We start from the raw sequence: 24,971 nt of genomic DNA on the forward strand, positions 1-24,971 counted from the left end.
GTTCTATGGCTCGACAGTCTGGACGTCCGTTTAATTAACGCAACAAAATGACAAGTCGAGAATGTCATTGAGTACTCCTATAAAAAGCAATTTATTGTTATTAATTTTATTTTGTTTGCCTGCAGTATCAAAGTAATAAATGCGTGTCCCCACACAGCATATAAAGCTACGACACTGTATACAACGGCTGAATAACACAACATCAATACTTCTTTTTGGGCGAGTTCGTTCATCTTGAAGATATGGGCAACAGCGCTAACAGACGACCACAAGAAGGGAGACATCGCTCGTGTTTACGTGTCTCCCTTTTTGTGGTCGTCTGTTTGCACTGTTACCCGTATGTTTCATAAAGAAAGAACACAAACACGCGTGCTTTTCTTTTGTCCATTGTTTCTATAATGGCATGTGTATCGCCCACATTGCGATCCGCCCATGACAACACTTTAGTACTGTCTGAGAAATGACGTCAGTGCGACGACTTCGACAAAGGACGGCGCGATAAGCAACAAGAGATTTCAAGTTGGCACCGACACTGTCTACTTTTCTGACTATTTTTCTCGCTTATACTCAACCTCGCCGTGAGCATACAACAGAAATACGGCGCCATGAGTCTGCAATTAAATTCAGCTTGATCGACTTAGGCCCATACTTTCTTCCTTATAGCTCGTCTGCTAGCGTCTATTCAAGTTCGCGACATCCAACTGAACGACCGCTTAGGTCACGTGCTCGTTACCTTCGCTGGCGAGGTCCTGTGCAGGCGAACAAGAGCGGGAGGTTTGGACGAGTATGTATTATATGATTAGTAGACATTAGGGCAACTGCAGTGCACGTACTGGAAGGGAGAAGAAACGAGAGCCAGAGAGCGCTGCTTTTGTACCACGCAAATTTGCCATCTTCCATTCCCTTGGAGGGCGTCCTTCCTCTCCGACTGGCATAACGGGAAAGCATCGGCTCGTTGGTTATTCACTGTCAGGCGGGAGCGGGACTAATAACAAGGACGAAGTGAAGACACATGAAAGGACGGCACGCTGTGCAGTGTGCCGTCTTTTATTGCTACAGAAATTATACGGGCACTCCGGGCACATCTTCGCCGTTGTCGTCGCCGTGAGGTTTCGTATAAAATCCAACTGCAATAAGATAGCGTCCTACACGCCATATGCTGTAGGTGCGAGGCAGAGCGTGCAAGGGTGAGCCGAGAGGGTCGGTGCGTGGCTTGATGCGCCCCGTCCTCCCGCGCGCGCCGAATGTTGGAGGTCACGTGATGAATCGCGCGCTAGGTGCACGAGGGAGTCGGTAACGCGATCAAGCGCGCTCTCTGAGAGGGGGGGGGGGGGGGCAAGTAAGCGCGCGTCTTCTTTAGCCCGGCCGTGGTTGTGCATGGCTATCCGCATGCAAGGCTGAACGCATACGTTACCCGCGTGCCCTATCTTGCAGGTAATCGGCGGCGGATGCAAAAGCTGGTGAGCCGAAATGGCTGGTCGGTTCATACGCGCTAGTTACATGTATATGGTAACTGCACCTGCGATACATTAGTGGTGCCAGGTTGAAGAATCTCTCCTTTATGCCTCCAGGCACGACGTCCCGCTCGCCTAGTGTTGGAGTTGGAAGCCGCTCGCCTAGTGTTGGAGTTGGAAGCCGCGTGATCTCAAGTTTCGGAGAAGCGTGGAAGCGAGGGACTGCGCGAAGCGTTCGTTTCACCGAGGCCGCCGCTCTTCATCGCGCCAGCATTGTGACAGCGATTGCTGGCGGTCATCGAGTGAAATCTGTTCACGTTTGCCTGTACGCGCGTGACACCGTGCTTGCTAATTAGCAAGCGAATATTTATTACAATTTATACGGCCGACAAAACTACGAACCTTACTTGGTGCAGTTGTCTAATACTTTGCTATCGCTATGAATGATTCGCCTGTCCGGCGAAACTGCGACTTCATTGCGACAATTTTATACTATTGACCATGGGGCTGAACGTGGATAACCCTACAGAGGAAGGGAGGTGACCATCGTTTTCGAATTTGTAAAGGCGGGGGGCAAGGTAATGCTATATTACTCAGGTCGGAGGATAAGTGTGCGAGAGCCCCCGTTTCTGGATCCGCCAGTGTCAATGACAAGCACAAAGTAGCCTTTTCAGTCACTGTTCTTTGTCCTTGTGATTAGCAAAAAACCTTCCTACTTAAAAAGTACCATAAGAAGCACAGACACGGCTCATTTCAATAGCACGCGCGTCCGCCCAAGAGAGCGAGCTTGGCCCGGCTTTCAGGGCGCAAGTTGGCGCAGTGAATTAACTGTTTGCCAAATGAATAACTTAGGTCGGCTTGCAACAACACGCGGTAATACTCCTGCAGGCAACAAAGTTGCGTTCGCGTTCGTCGAGCTCAGTCATCCCACAAGCTGCCACCGTCGCGTAGCGACATACTATATGGGGAACTTTCTGTGCAACACACTGCTGCCATCACAAGGAGCGCTAGTCACTCCTCCCCCGCCCGATTCCCTCCATCTTTCCTACCCTTCTCTCGCTGTCTTTCTCAAACACGCACACGACATCGCTCCGAGAAACGCGCACGTTCCTAGAAACTCCCCATTCAAATCGCGCGCCACGTGCCCGACTTGGAGCGCAGCTGCGTTCTGTCACGCGGTTCACTCTAGAACGGGTGCCAGCCGCTGCTCAGATCGCCTGAGAGGACTGGGGAGTGTGGTCAGTGTATATATAATACGAGAACGTGCGGTAAGGCAGTCATAAAGGGCTATAAATTGGCGCTAAAACGCGAGAATTGAGGCGACAAAAGGCGTCTCCCCGCGCACGCGCGCAAGCAGCTTGCGGGAACCGATCGCCCCGCAGCTGCTTGACGCAAGCTCCCAGGTGGCGCTGCACGCAGCTACAGATTAAACTACAGGTGCGGCTTTGGTTGCACGTCATTATGCTCACCCCGAACGAACAAGCCAAAAAGAAATACACTTCATTTGTCTGTTGGATTGGGTTGCTCGGCCCTTCCGTTCCTCTTTCTTTTTTTGGCCGCATCATAGCATATGCACGTACTAAATAGAAGGCGCGCTTTCTTTAGTTCAATGACGCCACTAAAATATTTCACACCACGCGCCGCGTAAAAATAACGCCGCAATTGGTTAGCGTTATCGTCGTGTAATAAATAAGCGCTGGTCGCTTGTTCCTACGGCGGCACTAAACGCTTGGGAGCTCAAGATTCCAGGAAAGTATGAACTTACAGGAAAAGGTCCGCGATACGTTGGGGCCCGTTTAGCGTAATTGAAAAAAATCCCGTGCAGCTTCGACACTGTCCTTCAACACGGTGCACTAAACCGGGAAAGCTAAAAGAAAAGGCTCAGAAGCGAAACCGCGTGATGTGGCGACAGTCTAGTAGGCGGAAAAAGGAGTGTACTCTGGCTTTACACCCCCTAAGGACACTTTCTTTACGCCCACTTGCTTTATTTGATGACGAAGTGCACCTCCTAGCGTTCCGAAATGGCATATAAATTTCGTCTTTTTTCTTTAACTGCGAGAAACTACTACAAAGAGCATGTACGCAAACAGCAGATACTTTGGCTTGTTGCGGAAGCATAATACGCGAAATGCTGTAAGTAGGCTCTTTCACTTTATTGGGGGGGAGGGGATGTTTGGGTATCATGCTAGTACCCGAACGTGGCAGCTACGACAACGTCAGTGAACCATATTACCACGCGCACGTTTTTCACCGAATAATCATTGTTATAGACTTGTTGCTCAGCAAGACGCGCTCGTCTTGCTGCTGTGATTCTCGTTATACGCATCTTCTCGACGTGCTAGTACCCCAAGATGGCGGCCCTGATGACGTCAATGCAAACAGTCTATAACTTCGAGAGCAATAGTAAGAAACACCACTATATACTGCGTTTTACACACAGTAAGCACCGCAACGAAAGCTAGACTTCACTCACTGCTCGCATGCACGACTAATAAGATATTGCGTTGCGTACGACACATATAGGTACGCGTCGTGTAATTCGACGCAACATTAATTCTCACGCTTTCATGTCGCAAAATGTAACGTGGCTACAACACGGATAGGCGTCGCAGATCTGAACCCAGTTACCACCGAACGAGCGGAGTGACACGCCCTCTGCGACAAGTGGCCACAGCACACCGCTTGCGAATGAAACATAGTACGTCGCATGTGCGCTGTACAAATAACACGTGATCTGACGAAACCCTTACACCCACAAGTTGCAGTGACACACGAAATGGTCATTCAATAGACAGCGTCGCAGATCAATTACAACTACACAGCGAAACACACGGAGTTGGACTTGCATTACCGCACTACAGTATGGCACCAGTGACACGGGGAATAATTCCGCGACATCATGGCGACTGCAAACCTACACGCTATTCGAAGACAACCTCCACCCCTGCCTTTTGCTCCCTTCGCTCGCGCAAGCGCCAAGGGACGGCGGCGAGTCGAATCGGCAGCCGCAATAATCCGAGTATAAGGAATGCCGACGGTCGCAACCCCTTCACCGCCCAAGCCACGATCCGGCAGACGGCTTGGCTGCCGCCGCGGAGTCATCCTGCTGCTCTCCTCGCAAACGCGCTCCGAGTTCCAGGCAATTAACTAACAGGAATCAGCGTTATTATACGACGAGGTACGCCGGGAGGGCAGCGAAACAGCGGGAACTAGAAACACAACCGTGCGCGAGCGGCGATAAGGGGAAGAGCGCGCATAAATAGTCCGGGAAAATGCAAGGAGGGGGCCGGCACGGCGGCTATGAAAGCGCGCAGGCAGGCCACCGGGGCACGCGACGCGCCGGGCGTTCGGCCTTCGCCTCCGGCGACGGGCCTACAGGGGGCGTCGGCGCTGCTTTCGGGGTCGAAGGGGGTTGGGGGGAGCGATTACTCGCCCGAACCCTGGCCTGCAGAGGCAGCCATAGACAAGTATGCGATGCTCGGAGGGAAGGGTAGTCTGCTCGGTTTGTCCACTGCAAGGTTCCGCGCTTCTTACACGTAAAAAAAAAAAAAAATGATTGACGCAATCCGCGCGCATTCTGTCCTTTACCACTGATCATCAGAATCGAAGGCAGAAGGATCAGGCGCTCACCCTCCCCGCTTTTGTTTTTCTTTTAAAGCGAAGCTTTCTTTTGCCTTTTCCATGGAATTTTTCACTGCTGATGCTGCCTTGCACGCCGCGTCGGGGGTGGCTGAGAGCTCACGGCAGGAGTGGGGGAGATGAGCTAGGCGATGTCAAGGATGTTTCGGTAGAGTGGGGACACAATGCCCTTTGGACGACGTAATTAGGCGCGAACTCCCGCAAAAGCATTGCAGGAGCTGCCCCGCTTTCCTCCGTGCTCACGCACAACAGCAACCACAGTCCAGGGAGGAGGTAGGGAGAATATCAGAGACGGAGTAGAGAGTGAGAGAGGTGGCAGAGAACGGGTACAACCAGATCTCATGCTGACACGTTGCTCATTTGGCTCTCCTCAGTAAAGGAATGAGGGAATTAATGACATGTCTCTCTGTGTTTTGTGTACTACATGGACAAACACAAGTGGTGCAGGAAAGGTAAATTTATCACATAAGGACTATTGCTTGCCGTCAACATCACCATCAAATACCGTCAATGCACACAAGTAGCACAGAAAGCTTCATTTAAATCTGATTCCCACAGTGTGTGGGATCAGCATATATTTTTTTTCATTTTGGATGTGTTATCTTTTTGCTTTCAATGAAGGTGCAAGCTATCTAAATCCTAGAAAAAATTGCTGCCAAGCACCAGAGTGCCCTAATTTACTAAAACACTAGTTTCTACGAATCAGTTTCGGTAAGTAAGTGTTCAGTGGGCCATGACATCGTGTTAAGATTGACCTGCTCTGCCACTGAGATCACTGAAGCTGGCATGTGCAAGCAGTGCCAAAAGAAACACATGCAGCACTCTCGTTTTTCTTAATGAATGGAATCGTACCTAGCCTTACTGCCACATGAAGTCTGCAAGTTTTGCCCTGTGTCAAGGTGTCAGTGATGCCAGTTCTGGCATTTCAAGACGAACTTTAATATCAAATTAAAGCATGCTGTAATTCCCAATATTCATGCCTTATGTCATTCTTTTGGGTGCGAGGAAAGTGTAGTAGCGTTTCTGCAATTTCCAAAGTGTGTGTAAGCACTCCTTAAAGCTGCACAAATGAAGAGGAGAGGTAGGAGACCACACACGAGAGCAGATTTGCAACTAAACTTTATATCTGAGATCATTTACGGTGCTCCCACACTGGATACCACCCCTTTCCCAATCTTCACTGAAATGCACACATCTCTTTCCACTACAGTGTTGCCTGCTGTCGCCTTAAAAATACATGCATAACGCCATCACTCTCTCAGTCTACGTGTCACACAAAACCCTGCACAAGTTACCCATTACAAAGTTGCTCACTAGCTCAGGGGTTAGTGCATCCAACTCCCTGGAGAACTGCCTGTTGTTGCAGGGGGCAGTAGTCCAACACTTTTGGCGGTGATGGTCAGTTAGTCCAGTGTCTTTCTTGCGCTCTAAATTTTCTAATAATGCATTACCAACTAGCTCACTTGAGGAGTTTTTTTTTCGAAATGAGCCAAATCCACAAACCGAAACTGGGTCAGATAAAACGGTAATGACAAGAAAAACTAGGCAACTTTCTCATAGAAAAACCGTTGCAACGAAATGGGTCAAATAACGCCAGGCGAACGTGTTCGCAGATCGCATTTCGTATCGAAATTGAGCCAGATCCAGCTGTTGCACGGATCAAAATGAGCCAAATCCATTTGCCCAATAGGAGAGCGCTTTTGGCATGACGTCATTTAGCCATCACTGCCTCCTTGTCAGTTCCCGCCAAGGAGTTGGTTCCCGCCTGACAGCTCAGAGTGTTTCGTTCGTGTTTTCGCGAGTTCTTCGCTTTTCTGATATCGTTGTTCATGGATTCGGATGGCAATGAAGAGATCGGCGAAAGATCTATCCCTAGACGTCGACGGCGAAGTGAAAAAAAGCCGCATCACCACCGTAAAAGCAAGAATGCGCCGTTGCCAAAATGTAAACACGTGAAAAAGACTCTCAGGTGTGCGCTTGTGACAGAAGCATCCACTAAACGTTTCAAGGAGAAGTTTTACGAACTGTGTAGCGTGGAACAAAAGGCGTTCGTTTTGATGTACTGCACGCCAACAGCCGTAAAACGTAGGAGAGGAAAAGAAGCGGAACCTCGTCGGAGCCTTGCTGTTGTTTACAAGGTACGGATAGAAAATGGCCAAGAGATTCGTGTTTGTCGCGATATGTTTTGCTCAGTGCTTGATATTAGTCACAGCACAGTTACTCGCTATATAAAGCACAAGCATGAAAAAGGTGATTGAAAGCCGACAGTCGTGGAGGTGACCAGAAGATCAAGCGCTACGGTCGAAAGCGATCAGCTGTTGTGGGTTTCATTAAGCGACTTCGGGCAAGAGAGTCGCACTACAACCGGAAGAAGACAAAAAAGTTATACCTTCCAAGTGAGCTGAAGAGCATCCGAAACCTGTGGCAGATTTATAACCAACAAGCACCCGAAGATGTGAGGGTGAAGTATGGCTTCTTTCACCACATTTTTCGAGCGACGTTCAATCTTTCGTTCAGAACACCGAGGACAGACGTTTGCTCTGTGTGCCTGAAAAATGCGTATGAGATGAAAACTTGTGGAGATGTTTCACAGAAGCAGCGTGTCATAACAGAGCAACGTGTACACAAGTTGAAGTATAAGGCTTTTTATTCCCTGCTGCGTGAGAAGAGGGAAGACTTGAAAACATTCTCATTTGATTGCCAACAAAATCAAGTGCTCCCCAAAGTTCCGGACCAGGAAGCCTACTACAGCCGCCAGCTCTATCAGTACCACCTCTGCGTGGTGGAAAACCAGGCAGATGGATCAATGCCCAAAGAGGCCATCCATTCCTACACATGGAGCGAAGATGAAAGCTCCAAAGGAAGCAACCAAGTAGCCAGTGCGGTACATAATACACTTCGAAGCGCTAACTTCGAAGGAATTAGAGAGGTGCGGTTAGTAGCCGATGGCTGTGCTGGACAAAACAAGAACAGTACTGTGCTTTGCATGCTTCTTTGGTGGCTCCAGAATGAGGCTCCAGCAGGTGTCTCAGTAGTTTCCCTTGTGTTTCCTGTCACAGGACACAGTTTTTTACCCCCAGACAGGGTATTTGGCAGAATTGAAAAAGATGTTAGACGACACGAAGAAATCCTGAATCCACAAAGCTACCAAAGGATTTTTTCAAATCACGGCACTGTGTTAGAGCTTGGAAAACATTGGCATGCGTACGACTGGAAGGCCTACTGCACGGCGGTGATGAAGTCGACATCCAGCTTGCCGTTCAAGATAACCGAAACGAAGGTCTTCTACATTCAAAGAAATGCAGCTGGTAGGAGTCCTCAAATTAGAGCAGAGCCTCACTATAAAGTTTCTGTGTCAAATTTTGTGTCAGTGCTAAAAAGGGGAAGGTCCCTTGCACAAGCACCCATAAGATGTGCACTCTACGCACACCACGTCAACGAAATGAAAGTCAGAGATGTGACCAGCCTTCTTGTGAAGCATTTCGGAAATTCCTGGCAAGACAATGAAGAGCTTGCGTACTTCGTTAGTGTCTTCAGGCGCGCCCAAGGAAATGATTCTGCGGAAGAATTAGAAGAGAGCTGCTTATGCTGCCAAGAAGACGCACCTGCTCTTCAAGTATAGTTCTATTGTTCTTGAAGCACAGCAAAGCCCTGCTGCCAATGTTATTATAGCTTTTCTGTCATTATTACATGATGCCATTCTGGAAAGCCAATTTTAATAAAGTTTTCATAACAATACCGCCTAAAATCCAGTGTTTCAATTCAATACGAGCCAAATCCAGAGTTCTCACCCTAATATTGGGCATATCTGCCGCATAATTTTTCATTACTTGTGGTCGTAAACTTGCCCTAGCCGACATGTAAAGCATATCATATAATAGCTTTGCTAGCGTTGCATTTCGGTCCGGTAACAAATTTTTGCTTTTTTCTCAACTTTTGTTTACGTGGATTTGACCCATTTTGAAAAAAAACTCCTCACTTATCAATCCTATTAAAACTCAAGTTCACGAGTGCAAGATTGCTCTAGAACAGGTGTAACTTCTTGCATGCAGCAGAATTGGTTCAAGAGCACAGAGAGAGGACTCGGGTGACATTAAATAAAACATGTTTCATCATCAGTGTTTAAAAATTTTCTCAGGTCACCTTCCCCTGTTCCTGATACTGCTTACAGAAAAGCAGGCAACTGTTTTCACCAGTAGCAACGTCAGCAGCATAAGAAAAATTAAGTTTTGTACAAAGTGCACAGAAGTGACTGCAAATGCTTCTGCACAGCACCTTAGGACAATAGATACCCAGAAGATCCCATGCCTGTCAAACTGCAAACATGTACATGGAGCATCTAACGCTATTCCTAAGGAAACTGTCACAAAGCCGTTCCATCAAGGACTGAAGCTCCTGGACATCCTACTTATAGTATTCATAGTCCCCGTTTCTTTTGTTCCCTCCTTAATGCCAGAGATGACGCATGCCATCTTGTTCCTCTGACATGTGCAGGGCAAATCAAAGTAATGTGGCCAAATGCCACTTACAGCAAAGCCCAGAGTCATACAATAGCAGGGAACTACGGGTGTCCTATAGCAAGTGCAGAGCTCTTGGGTTATAAATAAAAATGTACATTTCTTTAACTTCTGGATTAAGCATGTGGACTCTTTTCGCTGCAACGTAAAACACGACACGATGGTTGACCATGCAATGGTTCCTTTACAAATCTTTGGCTTGATGTTGGCTTCAACTGCTGCCTGCAATACGCATCTTACTCTACTTTATCACTGCCTTTTGGTTTAAATCTACACTTACTTCTTTATAATTGTTTGTTTTGTATAAAAGTTCTTATAATTCAGCCCTATTGTCACTTCTATAATTAAAATGTTGCTCTATAATGACATCCTGAAATAATTTATTTTGATAATTTTTGCTATCCTGCAACATAGCCAAAAGAAATTTTAAAACAAAGCTTGCTTTGTGAACCTTCCTGAACTTTCCTGACCGTGGCTGCGAGCTGGTTGGGTGCTGCTGCTGCTGTCTCGGCAAATAGTTACTACTTAAAAAAAAGAAAACAAAACTGAATTACATGCCCAATGCTGGGATCAAACCTTGGCCTCCTAGACATAGCTGTCTGATGCTCTAACCATTAGGCCACAATGGCACGTAAACTTGTATCGTACCAATGCACTCTACAGTGAACTCTAACTTGAGTGAACTTCAAGGGTTCCAAGGAAAAAGTTCACTTAACTGAAAGTTCACTAAACTGAATGTTCACTAGAACACGGAACAGCATAGGGCACAGCATGCTGATATCGAGTCAAAAGTATGAAATGCAATTTATGGAGTTATGTACATCAATATACATGAAGTCCATGGTAGTTACGTTGCTCCCTATCTCATTTTGAAAAAAAGAAATATAATTTTCAATTACACTGGTGCTCCTCAAGCGCAAGAAGTAACAAAGCTGTCCAGAGACTCTATGTTTTTGTGCTTTACCTCTGGCAAATCTTGTTCCCAAGACACGAAGTCTCGCAACTTTGCAAAGCATCCTACAGCCTCAGGCCATCAGCTAGAATTGCAGGATTTGAATTTACATCTGACACTGCATTCTCCTCGTCGCATTCTTCTTCTTCGGAACAACACTGGAAACAATTTCCAGATCTGACAGCTCAGCACAGGTGACAAGCTCACCGTCACACTGAACATAGCCGCCGCTGGAGGGGCGATTTGGGGGCGGCGGGCATTGGCGATACCAGCATTGCAGGGCGCAAAACTTCACTGAACTGATTTCAAAAATGAGCACGGGTCCACTGATCAAGTTAGTTCAACTGAAATATTCGCTATAGAGAAATTAATTCAACTGAAAGATTTTTGCATAGAATGCACAGGAAAACCGCCGGGGATTTTCTAAAAGTTCGTTATTCTGAAATATTTGTTAAACTGACGTTTTTACAACTGAGCGTTTGCTGTAGTTCTTTAAGGTAATTGCTGCGTGTTGATGATGACAATGACGAGTTCCGTGCTATGGCAAATGTCCACAATGGGGGAATGGCCAAGAAGCAGGTGGTATGTTTATAATACATAAGAAGAAATTAATAAATAGAAGCCAATATAAAAGTCGTTACACTGTGTGGCACTAGTGCTCAAGAGTACCACGTATGCACGCCAGTTTCATTTATGCCAAAGATGTAGGAATGAAATGGGCAAATTTATAGCACTTCATTAACCGCTTCAAGAAAACTTCGCTACATGGCATGGATGCCAAAATGTGCATTGTATCTGCGTTATTTTTTGTGTTGGCAAAATGACAGCATCTATTGACACTATGCAAAAATGACCGCTTTTGCTGTCAGCAGCAAGAGTCGCATAAGAACACTATGAGCAGAAGCAGCTTATAACTAACTAGTGATCGTATAGAATGTGAATATGTAGCAAGTTTTTCGCAAGGGTTTGCTTGGCGCCACTGTGTCCATTTACAGTGGCAGTCCTGTAATTACAGCCAGAAGTTGTTCTATGAGTTCACAGACTGAAGCAATCATCCCATGACATGCGTGCTGATTGCCACAGAAATGTGGTTACCGATGGATGTTTTGCAATGCCGTACTAAACATACGACAGAAATCTATCCCACGAGGTCAGCCCTTTGGTCACATTTGGCATCAACAAGCAGCGGTAATGGTGCTCTGAAGGTTTCTGCTAATTAGCTTACTCTTTTTCAAACGTTCATCCGAGAATTCATATTCACTCCTAGTGTGCTTTCAGCTTGCAATGCTTTTACACAGTTAAAATGACTTTTCCTGGTTTGGCACAATTTGGCATGCACTACATTTGCCCCCATCCCACACACACACAATCACGAGAAGACGACAGCACACACTTGTCCTGTGACAAAGGGTGATAAAATGTTAGCAAAATGTTAAAATGTTAGCCTTGGTGATAAAATGTTAGCACAGCACAAAGTATTTGCTGCCCTGACAAAGACAAGTGTCCTTGTTGAAACGTTGGCTTTAGTGACATTCCTTGTTCTACCACTGTGAATCCCTTTAAGCCTCCATACCCTTGTGAACCTCCCTCCTACCGAAGACTTTAGACATCCTTAGTACATCATCATGGAATAAACACAAACACATCTGCTTTGCTGGAATGCTTCTCCTGCTTAGGCCCAATGTGGCATTTATGTTTTCTACTGTCCACGATATGCCCCAGAAAGACAAGAACTTGCCAACGCTCTCTAAGAACTGGACAATCAGCCACTTTCTGTGCAGGTGCTGCTGGAACATCGCCCCCAACACTGTTGGCCCATAAAGCGGTGAAAGCACTTTTGTGCTTCTCGAGGACAACGGGCTTGTGTGAATGTCTGTGACTACTAATGTAATTTAAATTAGACCACAGGTGTCAGCGAACTCACCTATAATTTCCTTCTTTCCATTCCTCTCTCTCCCTGTCATCTTTGTTTTCCCCTTTCCCATTCCACCGGTGTAGGGTAGCCAACCGGACGTTATTCTGGTTAACCTCCCTGCCTTCTGCTTTTCTCTTTCCTCCCCCCTTATGTTGTCTAGCACAAAACAAATACGCACAAAGACCAAGATAGGACAAGTGCATAGCTGAAACTTGTTTATTTGAGGCATTCGAATTTGTACACACACCATAGGGCAAGGAAAACTTCCTCTGTTTTCCTTTTCTTTCTTGTTTCTTTGTTTGCCCTCTTTATGCTTCTTTGCCTACCACCTCTCCATGCACAAAAAAGCTAAATTCTGGGGTTTTATGAGCCAAAACCATGACCTGATTATAAGGAGCTCCGGATTAATTATGACCACCTAGGGTTCTTTAATGTGCACCCAATGCACGGTACACGGGCGTCTTTTGCATTTAGCCTCCATCAAAATGCGGCCGCCACAGCTCAGGATTCGATCCCAAGACCTCGTGCATATCAGCTCAACACCAAAGCCACTACGCTACCACAGCAGGGTGTTTCAGTAAACGCTTATCCTGCGTCTTTGCCTTCCTCTGTTCTCATTTTGCGCTCAAAAGCGTGATTCTCAACACACAAGTCCCTTCCACAATTTGGCACGAGTGCAAATGCCCAGACCACTGATTCTCACGACAAGGAGAGGGGGGGAATTGGCACAGACCTGTCACGTGATGAGGGAGAGGAGGAGGAAGCGAAGAGGAGAGAAGACTTCTCGCTGGGGGCGCCCTCGGCCGTCTCCAACGTGGTGGCCTTCTGAGTAAACAGTGTCGAAAGGTCTTGTACTCCACGCCGACTCACGTCCACCACCTAAGGCACACATGTGCGAGAGGAAACAAGGAATGCCTTACTGATTGAATAGTTACTTGCGGTTTAACATCCCAAAACAACACTGGGTAAGAGGTGACATAAAGGAGTGCTGCTGTCAAATTTTGTGAATTTCGTGAACCCTTGTATAGCATCAGTACAAATTAAAACGTGTACAGGAACTAAATGATCAGAATGCCCGTTAGGAGTAACTACATGGAAGGGCGACATGTAATCCCTCTATAGTCTGTTTGTAAATGTGAAGCAGTCCCAAGTGTATATGTTTCAGAGTCTGAATTAACCACTGTTACAAAAGCAGCTGAAAGTGGAAACGTAACAATGCATTGGAGCAGTTTTAGAATTGTTTGCGCATGAATTTACGCTGACAGCTGACAAGTGCTTTTACGCTGATACTCCAATGCAATGCAGCCACAGTGGCTGCAAATCAAACATGAGACCTTGTGCTCAAAAGAAAAGAGGACACCTACTCAAATGCTTGCACCAGCCTGCAGACTGCCTCCACCTATGGGCAGATGTAGCCTAACATACGAATTACTCCTGCAATTTATACTGCAGACGTTTTTAGTTTTGGACTTGACAAAGAGTAACCAAAGTGTCAAGATTAACACAGCTGTTGCCATTATTTAAAGTTACAGAACAACTGCTACATTTAAAGGTGAAAATTCACTTCATAATAAAAGTTACCACGATTGCACATTAAGCTCATCACAAACATGCACATTTACACAGAAGGTTGAGCAAGTGTTTTCGAGATGATGTTAGCAGAATGATCTGTGCAAATGTCATAATTTTACTCCAAGTATATTACTGGCCATGAAAAATTCCTGAAACCTGAATAAAAGAAAGAAAATAGAGTTCATGCAGAAACCACATACGTCTGCAGGTTAAACAAGCAGTCCATATTTACATGTGCAACAACTAGAACACACTCATAATATTTGAAATTAAGATAACGTCTTTTAATGCCTTTGTGGTTCAGAAACATTAAAAGGGCCCTGAACCACTGCTCAGGCTTGGTGAAATAACATAGTTCGCAGGTAGCATACGCTGTTGTGAACATCTCAGCCAAGTTCTGCTGTCGTACACGGTCTGTGGAGCTCGCAAGCGGAGCGCGAAGCCACCTTTTTCTCAAACACTCGCGTTTCAAAAGCCCCATGATCCTCACTCTTTTCTGTGTGCTTTATTTCGTCATAAAGCACACTCCAATACGCGGCTGCTATTGATCGCTGCGCTCGGCTACACCGCGGCCGCCGCTAGGTGCCGCCACGAGTCGAGTGGCTAAGCACACTGCGGCTCTCTGAGGACAGCCGCGCTTTGCTTACATTTAGCGCGGCATAGGCACCAAATCAGAAACTTGAACTGCGTGCCACGGTGACGTCTCCGCCGTAGCCTTCGCAGTGCAAGGCATTGGAGGAGGAAGGGGAGCACAGCTGAGGCTAACTCCGCTTCGGCTGAACGCATTGAAGTACTTTTTACGGCAAAGTGGTTCTAAAATAGCCTATCTGCACTTCAAACGTCTTTGTCCACTTCGATAAAAAGTGGTTCCAGGCCCCTTTAAGCAGCAAGTAAATTTTCAGCAGAAACTCAAATGTGACTGAGTCACAGTAGAATAGATATTTGTATATTCACATTCCACTGTTTGTACAGCAGTAGTACAATTTTGGTAATGTATTAGGTGAACCATGTTTACCTAATATACACAACATAATACACAACAATTTGTCACATTGCACACTGTATAACGCAGAAGAGATGATCGCTTACCTTTCCCATTTGGCCTGAGAACTCAAGCTGATTTTACCATCAGCACAAATTGAAATGCGAACGCGAAATATGAATTGGAAAAAAAACTCTTAGTACTTCAGTTACTTTATGTGATTATACGAGTCTAGGGTGCAAAAGCTTTACAGCCAAATTTTTAAATGCATTGCGGTCCCATGCTTCCATGCAGGTGTTCAAAACTTATCAAAGTCAGAGATGCATGCAAACTATAATATGCAAACATGCATCATAGGCCAGTGTAACGAAACAATTCTATACAAATGGCATTCATCTTTGCATACTATTAGTGGTCTGCGTTCTGATGCTGTCACTGACCACAGTCAAACCCAATTATAATGAACTGAGGTACCGTAAATTATGTTCTATATCGACCACAAAAAGCTTATTAAGCAATGTTCACACAGAATAAATCCCTTACACTGAACTGGACATTGTATATATTAAACTCACAATGCCTGCAACCTGCACCATAAAACAGCCTGCAGTGACTTTTCTTTTGCTCTTTCTTTTTTCGTATACTTCCTGAGCATTTTTTTCTTTTCATGATAGGGCAGAGCATGCTTGACAGCATGTTTGGAAGTAACCAGGTAGAGAGCTATACAATGCATAAACCTGATAAAGAGCTGTATACCACAACTGTTTGCTGTGTTGATTGTTTATATGGCTTGTGTGTGTCACAAAAGTCTGCAGTATGGCTAAGTTTCCCAAGAAAAGGTGAAACGTGCAGACAGGACACAAGAGAAGAGAAGTTCTCTTCTCTTGTGTCCTGTCTGCACGCCTCCCCTTTTTCTGCATAATGAATCCTTACCAACTAGCTCAGCTTTCTGTCATTCCCAAGAAAATAGCTTTTTTTTTCAGCGACAAGTATACGCACACCTCTGAAGAAGTATTCCTTCTCTAAGAGCAGAGGGTCAAGCCTGCATGCACTGTTGTTTGTGCATGTATAAGGCCAGTGAGGTTGATCCTCAGAACACCCACGCCACGTTGGGTTGTGTGTCTGTGGCTGTTGCTTACGTGCATGCCTACGCCTATTGTTTGTGCTTGTTTGGCGCTACAATGCGCTGTGTGAGTTGTCCGTGGCTGTTATTTTGTTTATTATTAAACTCGTCCGCCAAATAAGGTGTCCATTTGCAGAGTTTTATTTTATTTTTATTTTTTATTTGGGGGGGGGGGGGGGTACATGCGAAAACCGCCATCTGGTTATGAGGAACACTGTAGTGGGGGACTTCAGATTAATGTTCACCACCTGGGGTTCTTTAGCGTGCCCCCAATGCATGGGAAACATGCATTTTTGCATTTTGCCCCCACCGAAATGCAGCCACTGCATCCGGGATTTGATCCCGTGACCTCGTGCTTAGCAGCGCAACATCGTGGCTGCTAAGCCACCGTGGCAGGCCCGTCTGCAGAGTCTGAAGTGCAGTGGCAACACACTCAAACCAAGCGGAGCTGTGTGCTTAGGTAACGGCTGTGTTGTGTTTGATCGAACTGTTCACCAGTCAAGGTGACTGACCACCAGTAGAGTGTGAAGCACGGTTGCAACCAACGCGCACGTGTGCGCTTCATTTGTGCGTCGAGACGGCTCGAGGTGAATGCCAACACCTTGGAATGCTTATGAAATCCAATCGATCCAGCACTCCTGCAGTCTGCCCTGAGGACAAGAAAGTAATGCCGGGCAACTCCTGAGCAACTCCTATACATCCCGACATGAAACTCTATGAAAGCCCACTGCTGACTTCAATACACCAGCTTCAACGGTCACTACGAGTGGCATCGGTGTGGACACACTGTTGCCGCACCCAGTTTAAATTTACATACGTCACTCCCTTTATATTTAGAGGACTGTGAACTGTAAATATACTTTTTCGTTCACTTTAGCTCTTTCAAAACCAAACTAGCACCAAAATTTGTCGTTCATATTTGATGTCACGATAGCAGGTCTAAATTTCTCTGCATGCACCTGTTCTTGACAATTGTCACATTCACAGATTGTTTCTTTTTGTCTGCACAAATAATAGTTATCACTTAAGAATACAAGTTTTCTTTGCTCCAATACCACATTAAATTGTTGTTCTTTTTATAAATCAGGCCTTTTCCTTGTTCACAATGGCAACTGATGAAAGCCATGCACCAGATGTCCACGCCTTAAGCCACTGCATAGAAGAAGCTAACACTTCAACCATGGGTTGTGACAGTGTGCTATCCCACAAACCAGTTCTTTATAATTTTTTTTGGACTCAGTTCATCACCCTCCCACAACTCCCAGTTCTCTACGTTACATGCATGCAGTGCAAGAAAAGTGCCCAGTGGTAAGTCAAGCATGAAGAAGACATCAAAGTCCTACCATTAATCTCTCACCATGCTCCCAACCTGCACCTAATACAACTGCAAAAGAATGCAGCTTCAGATCATGCCTGCTGCAACCATGTGACTTCAAGTGAAAGGACTGTGTTGCCTAGAATACAGGGAGCTAATTTTTGTAGAAATAATTTTATATGCAGGCCTTTTCAATATGCAAGCTGCAGTAAAAATGTTAGGAGTGACTTTAGGTACTAGTACAGAGACACAATATGACAGAACGCAAGCGAAAACACTCAGCTTCACACAGAGTGTGATTCAGGTGACAGCAACAAGTAGCAAATTACTTGGCCTGCAGCATTACGATGTGCACCGTTTCATGCAGTAGTGTAGGTCACAGAAACCATTCACAGCAGTGCATGAACAAATTGCTCTGGAAAATCACACCATTTGCTTTCTATTCTTTTCTCATTGATTACTGAATCTAGGACTAGGTGATGGTGAAGGGCCACAGAGATAAAGGGGCTCTGACAGAAAATTTGTCACATTATAATTCATTATTGATAGCTGTTGACTCAGTAATTTCGCTATGGAGCCTCAATTCTTCGAGAGCACAACAACGAATTATGTTATGTTTTACTGCAACCAGTTCAAAATGAAGCCAAGTGCAGTGTGGCTTTGAACATGACAAAGGAGACTATTTGTGTTCCCGAAACTTGACGTGGTGGTGTCGTACTACCAACCACCACTGATGCATACATATATACTATGATCACACTGCCAAAAGCCTAGTCCACTCAACGATTAACAGAAGACAGGAGAGTGCATCGCCGTAGGTTTCCAATAAAAGCATAGCTTTCGGCAACATGGTCATTGTATGGCCTTCAACCAGTGCACTACATCGCCCTTGGGTTTCACGATATCACATGACTGCCACCTCTACTTTCAGTGATGCGCATGGTCTCCTTTCTTCACATCCAAAGCAGCACAGAATTTGGCAGGTGTTCTTAAGAGGACACACAAAAGGTGCTGTAAATCATAATTTGAGGCCCTCTCAAGAAATTTAGGCTTCGCACCTTAATTATGGACTCTACAGGAACCTAAAAATGCAAGAAAAGTGGGAAACAATATTTTCCGTGTCAGTACTCCTTTAAAGAAACGCTAGAGAAACACTTGCACATATAACGCACACTAAACATTTAAAGAATGTAACAGCAAAACCGAGGTGCGGATTATATGCGAACTTCACCTTGATGTGTAACTTCATGGCAGCACGGCATAGGTTTCAATGAAGCCACACCTTGAGATAAGGGTATCTGCCATTTAAAGTTTTGTTATTTCCTAGGGAACTTCACCCTCCCCACACCCCTGCTTGTTGAAGCTCCCTTCTCCCCGTCTTCATGGACTCCTATTCTCCTCTTCACGGCTCGTCATTTTGCCTTTAGTAGTTAGCGAATAGCGCACATGGAGCAAATCATAATTTGACTTTGCAGGTTGCAAATCACATGATCACATGTCACCCGTTCCCATAGAACTTCCTCAGTCCGCGTGAATCGCTTCACGATATGACGGATAGCCAAATCACCAATGGGATTTTCAGCTCGGTAGCGTTTGCTCCATCACCATTGCCCATGTGATGTGCGAGGGCTTCTCCATGCGCGCTGCCAACCTCTGTCATCTGAATACCGGCTGCTAAGTGATTCGATCCACACCACGTCACCTGACTGATACATCTGCAATAATGTTCATCGTGGGAGTCCAGCTTCATCAGCATTACCGAAGAGCAGGGAAACAAAGCTGCTGACCGAACATATGACATGGCCATGTCATGCATCCGAGAACGGAGACTGTTTTTGCAAAGATTTGAGCTTAGTTGTATACAGTTATTTCGCAGGTTATATGAGTGTTTCTTTTTCCAGGCTATTGTAATTGGGGGCGCAGGTTATAGTGGTGGCGGGTTATACACAGAAAAATGCGGCAATCAGTTAAAACTGATGGAGTAATTTTTCAGCTTCATTCGTTCATTTGGTGGAGAACAGTTGGTATCTACTAGAGAAAATGGAAGCCAAGATTTGCTTTAATGAATTCATGCCACGTCCTCAATACTGTTATGTCGGAATGATGGCACAAATATGGACGTTTGTTTTTGGATTGGGGTTGTCAGGGCTCAGGAAAAGTTCTCGAAACTTGCTAGATTAAGTTGCAGGTTCCTTTATAACGCAGTGTAGTCCCCCTTCGCCAATAAACAATGAACTAGACTCGAACATAATTCCCCAACATCACAGCAAATGAGCTACAGCCCAACTTTCATTTTTGAACCCTTTCTGGCTGACCAAGCCTCACAGTAGAAATAAATGTTTTGCAATTGCAGAAACATTATTTAAAGGGCCCCTCACCAGGCCCCATATCAAATTTTCGCGATATGCTGGAAGTTGCTACGTGTCCTCTAGGGAGCGTTCTGCTGCAAAAAATTTTCAAATCGGCTCATTAGTAGCCAAGATGTAAATATTTCAGTACCGCGAAACCATGATTTCAGCAGGTGGGCTCCACTGCCAAGTAAAACGCTCTCTCCACTCGCCCCGTCTAGCATACGCAAACTCAATTCCTTCCATGCGTTCGCTCATACTGGACCTTGAGGATCGCGTGACGCATACGTCACAGGCCCCGCCTTTCTTTTTTTTCTTTGGCTCCTCGCCTCGTTTTTTTTTTTTTTTTTTTAACGCTACGCATTTTTGCTGACGGCGTTGCGCACGAGCTGTTGTCTGGTTTGTGCAGCGCACGATTCTGCAAGCTGTGCACAAGGAAACGTGACTAGTGGTACAATTCAGTGCTACACAAATACTGAGGCAGAACAGGTGGATCGCAGAGCATGATCACGCACTGGAACACGATAGAAAATGGCATAGTTCCGGTACCTGCACACATCACCGCACGACCGTGGAAACAAGCAGACGAAGCGGAAGTACATCTCTCTTGCTTTGGTGCGAAATAAAACAAAAAACATGCAGACATTTTGTTTGTGTGTTTTATGATTTCTCTGAACTTCAATTCGTAAATTCAAGCAACAGATCGCACAGATAACAGATGTCTTGAATAATTCTCAAAATCGCATGTCACCATGAGCATCACACTGCGGACACGATTACGTAGGCGCAGGGGCACTACTATGTCACCGTCCGGCTTGGAGGGTGGCGCCCACGAGTGAAGAGGGAAATGACGCTCAGATTGAAATTTCAGATCTTTCTGTGGCGCGTAGTGATGTAATACTTTGCAGACACGATTGTTATCGCGCAATGTATGCTCCGCACATGTCAGCTCAAAATGGCCAGACCTCGTGAGGGGCCCTTTAATGATACAGTTTGACTTTTAAGTGTATTTCAATTCCTAGCTTATATGCCGAGCCAAAAGACTGATGCTCTTTTCCAAGCATTTTCAAAAGTGTTGAGCATCCTTACTGCCAAGTTATCACAAGTCAGGAGCCTCGAGTTTACATGCAAAAGGAAACCTTGGTGAGACCAAGTGTAGGACAACATAAAAACGACAGAGACATGACAAAATGTGCCAGTGATAAAGGACAAAAAGAAATAATGCAACATGTCTGCATGCATGTGCGCACACACACACACACACACACACACACACATGCACACAACAAAGTGCATTCCAACCCACCTTGGTGCCAATGGTGGTGACCTGGCTCTGCAGGTCATTGATGAGCGTGCCGTCTTTCACCTGGCACACGCACATGCGTGCATGTCAACACCCCACATGCACATCCATTTGCAGGGGAGGGTGTGAAGGGCAGGGTCGACCCGAACATAAAAGAAAGTGGGAGGAAAAAGAAAAACAACAGAACAGAGGCAAGGAGGGCAAACTTAAACTCAAAACTACACTACCGGCACAATGTGACACAACACTATTCAAAAGCTCATAACAATGTACCTAGGCAGCCTACAGGGTACTGCAGCATCAAGCTCAGAAATAAGCAATTAAGCAGCATACAACAACTTGAATCGCTCACACCAGCTCGACGTGTCCCAAACCAACAGATCTATAGACTTGATACATACGATGCTGGCAGGCAATTGGCAATCAACAGACAATTGCTCAGAACATGAATCGAGATAAACCCGCTGATGGAAAGATTGCCTATTTTATTAGTTAAAACAAGCCATGTTTTTCTCACTAAACATGGATTTGTATTTTTAATTCTTCACTAAAAGTCGTGAGAAATGATCTTTGGTCATTTCTCATGGACTCTCACGGTCTTTGGACCTTTGGCCCCCGGTAAAAGCCCCAGTCCGCCTGCGTTTACCGAAATACCGTACAAACTAAAACTCTCTATTGTTGCATGCAATGTATTGAAAGGAGTATATCGGTGACTCCACAAAATATCAAAATTGCTCAGAAAATTGATACTTTAGATCGCATTGAATGTTTTATATTTCATGCACATATCACTTGGCAGCACAAAAACGAACGTTTTTTTTCGCAACTGCCTAATTTCGAAGAGAAATGTGCTGACGTTCTTAAGTCTGGAGGCACCATTTTCATGCATTAGGCATTCTCATACATTCCCATGGTATAAAATACAAAATACTATGACTAAAAAGGATTAATTTTCGTGTGCTTGTGTGTGTAAAACATATACGTGATGAAGAGTAAGCTAACATTATTTAAGGCTTCTCGGCAAAAGAAAAATATTTTTGAAAAATTTCTAAATATCTGAGGCCTTTTAAAAGTTGCTACTTTTCCAAATTTTCATCTCCTAAGCCGTTGTGTGTACCGTTTGAAGCTTGGGCTATAAAAAATCTTGTTCGACAATTGTGCTGAGTACTGCTACTTTAGTACAAATACATATATTTACAAACTGCCTTAAATTTACCATTTTGACAAAAGTGAACCCTTGGCAAAGCTCCAAATTCTACCACCTATATTGTCATTACAAACAAAATAATGCAAGCATGTTGTTTAATGTTCTTTTTACAGTGTCTGTAAGCTGTTTACGAGATTTTTAGAAAAGTTAAATGTTCTTTCTTTTTCTTTTTGTACAGAGTTCATTTTCATTAAGACAGGAAATTGGAGGCTATTTGTAAGAATATATATATTTGTGCTACAGTGGACATATTCAGCACAATTGTTGAACAAATTAAGTTCTCAAACCCACTTAGTTTCAAAAAGCGAAATGCATCGGTTGCTCCCTCCAACTTTTGGGTGCATTACCCATCTGTTTCGTCCAGAACAAACAAGTAGGCATGAACTGCAGCAATTTTAAACATGAAGAGTGAAATTTGCGGCAACCGAACAATGGTGCCATCTGGCATTAATATGGCTAAGCTATTGGCTATGCACAAAAACACAGGGAGTGCTTCATTCTGCTGTTACAGTGACAGATAGCTTCACAGTTCCACTCCTGCAAATTCCACATTTCTTTGTTTGCCGTTGCCATTGTAACACACACTTCTGACATGCAGCATGCCGATAGCTGTGGCCTGCAAATGGAAAAAGAAGGTGCAATCTCAGTGCAATATGCCTGCTATGCGCCAGGAAGCTGATCTTGTTCCATTGCTACCGTATTTATTCAAATGTAGGCCGATACTTTTGTTAAAAAAGAAAATTATAATAATAATAATGAATGAAACTGCTGTCGGCAGAGATTCGACGGTGCAGTTTGGCCGCACCCCTTCAACGCACCATAGCCACGTGGTGAAAAAAGATGTAGCCGATTTTATTACCAGGACACAGAACAACTGGGAATGTCTGTAGGAACACAAATCACACAAATGTTTGCAAACATTACGAGATGTCACTCCAAGCAGGTTCAGCCACCTGTCTACGTCGACATGCTTTCGACATGTACAATTGGGTCACGCCATAATGGCATGAAGATGTGATAATGCAAGCATTCTGAAAGTGCAGCATCTTAATGATCTTGTATGCTCTTTTCACAGTCGACCCACCCCTGTTTATTGTTCACCTAAGATAACACATTTAAAGACCTTTCCTTTTTCTTGGTCGGCCTAGAATTGATGTCAGCCTAGAATTCCAATAAGTACGGTAGCATCAAACCTTACCAGCGAAGTTGTCACTTTCGCATGTTCTACTCTATACACGGTAGACCATGCCAGCAAATGCCACTTTTGCCAAATTTGAATGAAAAGAATCAGTGATAACTAAAACAATAAATAGCGATTAGTAAGATATTAACTAACATTTTGCACCCCTACACATAAGATATGGTGCCATGCATCCTGTACTCAACTTATTTCAATGTTCTCTAGCACAAGCTTTAAGCATGATATCACCCTATGCATGCTGTATGGATCATAACAAGCGTGGACCAAATTCAAACAAGGTTCTCATTTTGTAATTGTTTTTCTTTATAGCAAGAAACCAATCAAGTGTACATTATTTTGCTACATGATCTCCCAATTTAAAAATGTGCGTTTCCCAGCAGATCGGTACCTTTCCAATCCCGTCGTAATAAAATAAACTGGGTTGTGTTAGCAGCCAGCTGCGCATATGCACCTCCACTGCATCATCGTCGCTGCATCGTTGGCCTCCCAAGGCTTCGTTGAATGAGCCGAAATGAAAGTTGCAAGGTGACAAGCAGTGGCATAGCAATGGGGGGGGGGGGGGGGGAGTCTTTGGGCCCCGGGTGCCAGGCACCAGCTGGGGAAGGGGTTGTCATATATATGTCTGAAGACCCCTTCTTTCCACCGGCTTGATTGGGCGTAAATGGTAAAGAATGCTCTGGTAACCAGCAGCCCAAGCTCATGTACCCAATAGCCCAAATGTGTAGTGGCACAGAATTGTCACAGTGTCAGAATTGGCACAGAATTAACTGTCTACGTAATAAGTGCTTGAATGTGCGGTGTTACGATCGGCCAGTGGGGGTAGTGACCTTCTAGCCTCTCCTGCCCCACTGCAGCGAATCGCTTCGTGAAGCTAGCAATGCATCCCCCGCAGACCGCCCCGTGATGCCAGCAAGGCGAGACATGTTTGGCGGAACGAGTATTGTTTGTTGGCTCACTTTCGCCTTCATGGACCAATGGGAGCAAGAAAACTCCTGGAAAAGGGTGTTCTAAGGCGTTCCCTCACAGACTCCAGTAACCACCGCGATCGTTTGACAGACACTCCAGTTAACTGTGGGGCTATCCCAAGAATCAAGTCGCGCGACCTTGAGTCAAGGGAATTGAGGACCCAAAGTCATATTAACTCAAGAAAACCTTCTCTAAACAAAATCGTCTTGGATGCTGCAGGCTCTAGCATTTCCTTTAAATGCTAGAGTCTGCAGGAACACATTTCCTTTAAATTTGCACATGTGACAGCTGCAGTGTGGGCTGTAGTCTTGTCATGGAGATGTCACAGAGAATACACACATTATGTATTGGTTAGCCACGCCTCTCGCAGCAATAAGCAAGTTTAACCTCACTCATAAGCTCACAGTAACATGCACCATTGTGGTGCAATGATCGTACAAGAAATCAATGTGCAAAATGCCGCACTGATGCAAAAAA

At 45.1% G+C, this 24,971-nt stretch overlaps 1 protein-coding gene across 4 annotated transcripts in view; it reads right to left on the reverse strand.

Annotated features, from left to right (window-relative positions):
* ArfGAP1 (ADP-ribosylation factor GTPase-activating protein 1) overlaps positions 1-24,971 on the reverse strand; it is a 69,466-nt gene that overhangs the window by 23,337 nt on the left and 21,158 nt on the right. For 3 of the 4 annotated variants that reach the window (XM_050176049.3, XM_050176047.3, XM_072284206.1), the window contains exons 10-11: positions 21,124-21,183; positions 13,211-13,356 (exon numbers count right to left, since the gene is read on the reverse strand). In XM_050176049.3, coding sequence (XP_050032006.1) covers positions 13,211-13,356; positions 21,124-21,183 — 206 coding nt within the window. The remainder of the gene's footprint in view (positions 1-13,210; positions 13,357-21,123; positions 21,184-24,971) is intronic. The other variant, XM_050176048.3, reaches the window with a different exon arrangement.

Source organism: Dermacentor andersoni, chromosome 9 (genome assembly GCF_023375885.2).
Source record: "Dermacentor andersoni chromosome 9, qqDerAnde1_hic_scaffold, whole genome shotgun sequence".
Classification (NCBI taxonomy): Eukaryota; Metazoa; Arthropoda; class Arachnida; order Ixodida; family Ixodidae; genus Dermacentor; species Dermacentor andersoni.